The 8,666-nt window shown below is 30.7% G+C and overlaps 1 protein-coding gene across 1 annotated transcript; it reads right to left on the reverse strand.

Annotated features, from left to right (window-relative positions):
- Positions 1-5,519: 5,519 nt before the first annotated feature.
- On the reverse strand, positions 5,520-8,259 carry LOC111901882 (zinc transporter 3). Its single transcript, XM_023897740.3, has 3 exons — positions 7,409-8,259; positions 6,672-6,821; positions 5,520-6,002 (listed from the first exon to the last, which is right to left on the reverse strand). Exons 1-3 carry the CDS (start codon positions 8,000-8,002, stop codon positions 5,697-5,699), a joined length of 1,050 nt encoding a protein of 349 aa, XP_023753508.1. The 5' UTR covers positions 8,003-8,259; the 3' UTR covers positions 5,520-5,696.
- Between the last annotated feature and the right edge of the window lie 407 nt (positions 8,260-8,666).

The following is an 8,666-nucleotide window of genomic DNA, read 5'->3' on the forward strand; positions in this document are numbered from 1 at the left end:
ATACCATCGGTAAAACAATCCTCTCCCTTCGCATGCATTCCAAGTAATAAAACACAAACGAACAAATGCTTGAAAAAATATACGAGAACTAGAACACTATCGATGTAGGTTTTGCATTTCCAACAATTTCCTTTTGGATTTCCAAATTTATTTTGGTTGTATTCATATTCTAGCGAGCATACCAAATTAAAAAAAAAATTGTCAATATTTTGGAATTAATTTGTTGGTTATAAAATTTCGGCGACAAATTAACGAACATAGAAGAGTCATCTTAGAGCTTCCCCAACGGGCGGCTAAAATAGTGGAATTTCGGCATATTTTATTCAATTGTCCATTAAATTAGTTGCTACTATTGTGCATAAAATTTTGGCCGCCAAATATGGTGGTGATCATTGTCCAACACCAAACTGCTTTTTCATTATATGATAATATTAAACTAGGGAAGTGTCCCATGCTTCGCATGGGTCGAGGAAGAGAGGGGAGAGGGTTGAAAATTCATTTGATTGTATAAACAGAAGGCATTTATATGTGAAAACGGATTGCATTTAAGACTAAGTATTACATATGTTTAGATAAGCAGAAGATGTGAAACAGTAACACATGGATAATATTAAAAAAAGAAGCATGGAATTGGGTAAGTTTCTTCAATCATTCTTCACTTGCCCTTTGTTTTTTATGAAATTGTAAAGCAATATTAAAACAATCACTCTCGCAATAAGAAAGTTGTTATTTTTTGCAAACGAAAAACTTAAAAAACTTATATATGGTCACTTCCATTATTATCTTGCATCATAAACAAAAACCAAGAAATATATATATATATATATATATATATATATATATATATATATATATATATATATATATATATATATATATATATATATATAGATTTATGAGATTTTCACCTCATATGGCTCCTAGTTCAATTCTTTTGAAGTTATAGAATATTTTTAAAAAATGATACATATGCATGACATAAGTTGAATTTGAGAACAACTTATACGCATATTAGACTAATTCCTTAACCACTGAATAACTTTAATGTTATATATTAAAATAGGCACTTCACTATTTCAAAAGACACTAACTTCAACGAATTGAGAAATTATCCATGATATTCCTTACTTTCATTGAAAATTAATCGATTTTTTTTTCAAACGGTCTATAAAATTTAAATGCTTTACTTGTGACAAAAGATATACTTGATAAAAAAGAAAAACATAATAAACCCATGAATAACCCGTTCATAAAGTATGGTAATTGATTAGTAGATGACTGGAATCAGAGAGTATGGTAGTAAATGTGATTTCATTAAGGTTAGTGTTTGTGTGCATCATGTCAATATAGAGAGTTAATGTATTAGAGAGTGTAAAAGCTTGACACTAACCTGTGATCATTGTAGTCCATGAGATCACATCTTTTTTGGGCATTTCATCAAAAAGCTTATGTGCATCAGTCAATTAGTATGCTTGTGAAACATGTATATTGCCTGCCCCAAACAGTCGGTGAAAGTCATGTTCCCCACAACTCATCATGTTTCACAATTAATGTAGAAAAACATCATAGAAAAAGTAAAACATGCAATAAAAATTATCTAACCAATACATCAAAATTGGAAATGTAATTTAATCTTATCTAGCCATCCCAAAAACTTTTCCCTGCTTATAGTCTGTTGCAGATACTTTTACAGTCCAACATCAACCAAGAACTAAGCAAAGTAAAAGAGAAAAATATTTGAGTGCCTAAAACCAAAAAATATACCATCAATTATATAATAGTTAGAGTAATATAAAACCTTTTTAAGCTCATTCATTTGGCACCGGACCACCTTTGTTCTTCCAAGCAGCCATGGCTAAAATCATTTGTATAGCAAGAATTCAAGCTAACTTAAGCATAATTCCATGTCATGAACACACCTAATTGATCAAGAAACACACCCATTTGAAGTAAAATTCCTTCACATTTACAGCATCCACCTCATACCCCTTCATAATCGAAACAAAACACAAATTTAAAACCTAATTTTCAAAACAATTTATACAAATAATCAATGGATAGGATAAATATAAAACGTATTTACCAGGTTTGAAGTGGCGAGAGAAAGGAGGTGTTCCATCGAATTTGATGAAAAACTGGTGAAATAGTCATTCGTTATCTATCATCATTTCCAAAAAAAATATTAAAATGGTATGGTATTAATTAATGACCTTTCTTTTGAACCTGCTGTGACCATGGCCTTGAGATTGTTGCTTTCTGATAAACTTTTCTGGGCACTACTTCCTGCATCAGCAAGAGCCTTCTTCAACACCTGAACACAACTTACACCATGTTATTTTATCATCACATAACCAGTGTGTGTAACCATGGTGGAAGTTATTGGGAGGTTGCATGGTGGAAAAGTTATACCACCTGGTTGGCCATACTTAACATACCTTCTCTCTTAATAAATGCAAATTGGTTGCTGGCTTACCCACCATTCGGAAAACCAAATAACACCATTTCTCATTTATGGATGCATTTGTGTTTCCCAGAAGTCAAATGTAAGTCCAACCCCCCATAAAACCAAATAAAAAGGTTAAACCAAGTCTAAATCTAAATAAGAATTTAAGGAGATTGATGATGATTATTAGATTCTCCTCCACCACTGCAACCAATTTTGCTGCCTAATCGTGGTGGTAAAGGATACTTATTTCCATTTTGGGTACCTTTCCCTTCTTATATGGACATGGTTCTGTATGATAAACTGGCTTCTTTTACATGATTTGGTCTCAATCCGATTTCATAATTATATGGATGGATAGAGGATCAAACATGTTAAGTAGGAGAATATTTGATGAACATTGAAACATGCATCACTTGCTCTGTAGAGATCACATAGCTATTTTTCAACCATATGTTGACAACTAAAATTATTACTTGCAATTTATAATAGAGATGAAGCCCTACAGTTATTTATGTTTTGGAAAAACCTTATTTAACCTCAAATTAATCGGCTCTTATTGAAAAAAAACACAGAAATCGAGAGAGACCCGAAGTTTACCCGCTTGGGCATGGTACCGCTGATTGACCGCCTTCTTCTACCACCAGCGTCAGTGACCGGAATGTCGTGAGAAATCATCGATATAGTATAACCCTAGGCAATGGGGAAGAAATCGACATTTGAAGTAAGGAAGAAGGACGTGATGATCAGTAAGGAAGAAAGGGAGAAAAAGAAGAAACCTAGGTTTCTTGATGGGTGGAGATCTTAAGTAGATAATGGCGGTGGGTGGGCACAGAATCTTGAAGAAAACAACCATGATTATCGGTGCGGAGGCTATAGTGAAGTAGATAATTATTTGATGGAGGTGGTGAGAGAAAAAACAAAACAAATGAGATAAGGTGGTGGAGAAGATATTGAGGCGGTGGGGTATATGTTCTCTGCGTCTGATTGGAAGCATTAAGCGTGATTGGAAGCACTAAGCGGTGGTATCAGACCAGTGAAAGGTGGAACGCAAAGAACACCACCACGTTGATGGTAAATCTGGACCAAAATGCACATGTAACCCATTGTGTCAAAGAACACAAAAGATTTATTGTGGACCAAAACCCACCAAATAAAAAAAACAAATTCAACTAATCAAAGAAAACTACTATTCACAAATGGTACTCTTTTTTAATATATATATATATATATATATATATATATATATATAATTAAATAGAATTGCTTTAAGATTATTGAATTATATAATAATAATGAAATTGTTTTTTTAATATAATACTATTAAAAAAAAATTGTGTAAAATTTTAGTGTGTGGTTGGAATGAAAACTCTATTTTTATGTTAAAAAGTCATAATTTTTGTGATTTTTTAGTATTTATTGTTGGAGTTGGCCTTACCTATATATATATATATATATATATATATATATATATATATATATATATATATATATATATATATATATATATATATATATATATATATATATATATATATATATATATATATATATATATATATATATATATATCTATATCTATATATATTTGCCTAATTAATTTTCTTTTAGTTTTGGTATAAAAAAGAATGGGTCCATATAAAAATTTAAATTTTAGGCTCCGTTTGATAGTTTCTATTAGGGAAAGTATTGTCTGGGAAAGTGATGTATGAGAATGTTTTCTGACTGTGAAAGAAACTATGTTTTTTGATTGTACATCTAATTAACTATGCTGAATTATAAAAAAATGACAATATTACTCTGCTGTTCTATACTGTGATGAATGAAGTTGCTAAATAATTACAAAAACATACAAATTGTCATAAAAAAAAATCAAAATTACACAACGTGTGATTCTTGACCCGGTTTATGTCTGGTAGTGGTGAGATGGATAAATTTTTTTAAAATATATTGGGATGATGGTGGTATTATAAAAAAATGAATTAATCAAATAAAAATGAATTATAAAAAATAACTATAAGAAAGTAATAATCCAATAAAGTAATATTTATTAATATATAAATATTATATAATTATAAATAATATTTATTAATATATAATAATCAAATAAAAAGGAATTAATCCATAAAAAGGAAATAAAAAAAGAATTATTTAAAAGAAATTAATAACAGAATAAAATAATATGAATTAATACATAAATATTTTATATTGAAAATAATATTTATTAATATATAATAATCCAATATAATTCAATAAAAAAGAAATTAAAAAATTATTTAAAAGAAATTAATAATACAAAAAAGAAAGAGGCGGGGTTTGGGGCACAATTGTCGTTCTAGTTTATTCAGTCAGAAAGATATGATTTTGGAGCTTTCTGGGAAAAACATATATTATCGGGAAATACCTATTTTTTGTGCATATCAAATAGTCTTTCCGGTCCATTCAGCCAAAAAGATTTATTTGAACCTGAAAAGATGTTTATCAAACGGGGCCTTAGAGGTTTTGTTAAATAAATTTAAAATACAAAAGATTGTAAATACTTTTAAAACACACAATGCTCTTGTACAAATTGCTATTAGATATACATATCTTGTTGTTATCTTCTTATTAACGGTATTTGTACCTTATCTTACTTTCCTTATAGATATAGGTTTACTTTCCTCATATTTAGACATCGTTATATGTATATAAACCATTGGTAAATCAGTAATAATTCAAGAACTCTCATTTTATCAATGACATTATTGCAGCAAAAAGAAATCAAGTAGCAGCAGCCCATAAAAATGTTCCAAGTTAAATAAAAAACAAGAGTGGACTCCAAAGGCAGTATTTAATCCAATTATATCTTAATTAAAATACATGCATGATATGGCTTAGGAACAGACTCCATATAATACTACTGGGCATCTGGATTATGGTGAAAAGTATAAACATTTGGAATGTTTGTGTACTTGAAGTTTACGAAAGTAAATCTTACCTCAAATATATATACCAACATTATTTTAGTAACTAATGATTTTAATAGTCATAGTTTTCATACACGCACCACAATCAAAATTAAAGATTACAACCTATATAAACCTATAACAACTACTCCGGATATTATCTTCGGTGGCATGTAATTTACTACTATTGATTATGTAATTGGGTATCAAAAAACACATCCAAAAAGAACATCAAAACACAAGAACTATAAATATATGAAATCAAACTTTCACTTTGCACTAGTAGTGTTATATACAACTAACTAAATTCAAGCCCACTTTGCAAGGAGCGACATGAGACCAGCACCCAAAAGAAGAGAAACACTTGAACCAAACTGAAGCATCTTGTTCTTTTGCAACCGTGGGTTCATGAAGTCATGTGAAAGAAGATCAACAAGTGCCATATAGATTAAGATTCCCGCTGATGCAGAGTTTAATACGCCTTCTACTATTAGAGCTGTAGAACTATTCTCTTTGTACGTATTGGTTACTAATATCCCAATAACAATACCGATAGGAGTCGTGAGGCTAAAAAAGGTTCCCATTAGAATTACAGCTAACGACTTGAATTCCGCCTGCAAAAAAAGTTTGCAAGAATTACGTCGTCATCTTTTTTACAGAGAAAAGTATATGATCGAAGTTGCAGCTCTTAAATATACAATGCGGAATTCAGAACTAAAAATACAACAAAAATAGATGTTTTCTGTAATTACATGAACATAATGATGAAATACATACTTCTTGTATTTGAAGTAAATGGAATGAAAAGTTATATGTTTCATTACATAAATATATAATTATGAAATTCAGTTCTGTGAAAAGTATCAGCAATAATTTAAATTTTTTATTTTACATAAAACTATTGAAGAGTTTTTATTGGGTTATTTTTTGTTGCTTATTAATTCATTGAGGTATAAAATGAAAAATGAAGGTTAAAGCTATGGCTAGAAAAGAATGTACTAATAATTAAGCAGTGTCTTGATTAAATAGAAAAATAGAGTTGGTGACAATGCTTTGATTTCAAGAACAATCGGATTCTCTCTTCGGTTAAATTATATTTCAAATTATAATTCTTTTAGTTTTTATTTAACCGGGTGTGCCCTTATTGTTCTGGATTCTCTTTTGTAATTAGTTGTAGTGAGCTAGGTTATTTATCCAATATTATTCTTTGTATGCTTTCGTCACAATTTTGGTCATCGTCACATATATTCCCTAACATCAACAATTGGTGATGAAATTCATACCTGAAATATGCATCCTCCAAGACCTATTCCTTCAAAAAATTGGTGGAAAGTCAATGCAAAAACAAGCGGTTTTATGGTTTTTGGACTTTGTGAAGCACCGAGAGACAATCCTATTATAACTGAATGTACGATGATGCCCAACTCCAGCACCTGCAGCACGTAACCATGAGCATATTAAATACATGTTCAACACTCACAAATTAACTAACTGGACTGGTCTATTTAAATATCTTCAAATGTTTAGGATGAACTGGACTGGTCTATTTAAATATCCTCAAATGTTTAGGATGAGTAAGAAAAATAAATTATGTCTATTATAAGTTTTATATATAATATAATATATAAAAAATTAGGTCTAGTGCACTCAGTTGACCCCCTCAAACACCCCTATGCTAGCTAATTAACTCATCATTATGTATTTACCGTTACATACATGCATAATTTATTATTCTCACCATTCTCAATTTGATTTTGAGTTCCTTCAAGAACAAAACGCATCAAAGTGAATTATTATGGTTTCTCATGCATAATTTATTATTCTCATCATTCTCAATTTGATTTTGAGTTCCTTCAACCCAAACAAAACGCATCAAAGTGAATGGAAGTACGTAGAAAAGAACAATTTTGGCGTGTGGATGTGATTCTTTCTTTGAATTATGGTTTGTCATTATTCTTTTTAAGAACGAATATAAAAAAACATATACAATTTCTAGAAGGGAGAAGATGAATTAGTTTACCTTGCACACAATTCGATAACGATCAACTTGTGACAAAACTGAAGAACCTCCAGCCATAGATATATGAGCATGTCCATGACTTGCATGAGTGTGCGCAGCCACTTGACTATCATGCGCCTGGGTGTTCTCCTCATCTCCATTACAAATGGGTGTCTGATATCGGAGCTGATAAGCAGCGGCTGATAAAGTCTCAAACAAGAGAGTTAGAATTGCTGCTACCATTACAACAAAAAATGTAAGAGGGAATTCTCCCCATGGGAGTTCTTTCAAACAAGGAGATGTTAAGTTCTCATTCGCATCAGGGAGTATATGAATGAAACCAGTAGCCAAAATGACTCCAGCTGCGAATGCCTTGATAAAAAAGAACCCATCTTTCTCTGGGCTTAGTGCTGGAATGATTTTTCCAATGAAGGGCAAACAAACACCGATGCCACCAAATATGAGGATTGAAGCAAGTGCAATGAGTTTGTACTTGAGAGCTTCGCTCTTTTTACCCTCGGTTTCTTCTGGTTCGCAAGTGCAGTCGGCTAAAACATGGGTGGTGATTACGATTAACAGCAACAAAGCAACGCAATTTAGCTTTTGGAAGTTCATGTTTTGAAACGTTATGATCAGAAGCTAATAAAAAAAGAAAAGAGAAGATTTGTATGTAATTGTTGTGAAAAATAAACCGAATACATGATGTATATATTTATAGGGAATCAAGAGTTATAATGAGTTTGTGAATCTAACTAATTGATAGCTATGACTGCCGTTGAAAAAAATAAAATAACTGATAGCTAAATTGACTTGTTAAAGACTTTAGGTCAATATCTTATTTCCTAACAAACTATCCTACTGGATAGCTAACTCCCAATCTAGGCATCTAGCCAACATTGGCTTCCTAATTGTCTTCGGTCCTCATCACTTCTACTGTGTACTTTTTAACTTCTTACTTTTACAATTTTAATCATAAATAAATTTTTTTTTCTGTCTTATTATTATTATTATTATTATTATTATTATTATTATTTTGGTAAGTTTAAGTTCGAATCAGTTAATTGTATGTTACTACGATCTCGACTAATATGACGTCCGTAAAGTTCATGTGGTTGTTCTCATTTTATCAAAGTCAAGAGTATTTTCAATTGATATTTTTTGAGATGTCAATACTAATAATCAACTTCTAAGAATACCAAAAATACGCTCCAATATTACAAGTTCTTACTAGGCATCTAAACGATCTGGAACCAAAACATGACCGAATACCACTATTCGG

Source organism: Lactuca sativa, chromosome 4 (genome assembly GCF_002870075.4).
Source record: "Lactuca sativa cultivar Salinas chromosome 4, Lsat_Salinas_v11, whole genome shotgun sequence".
Taxonomy (NCBI): domain Eukaryota; kingdom Viridiplantae; phylum Streptophyta; class Magnoliopsida; order Asterales; family Asteraceae; genus Lactuca; species Lactuca sativa.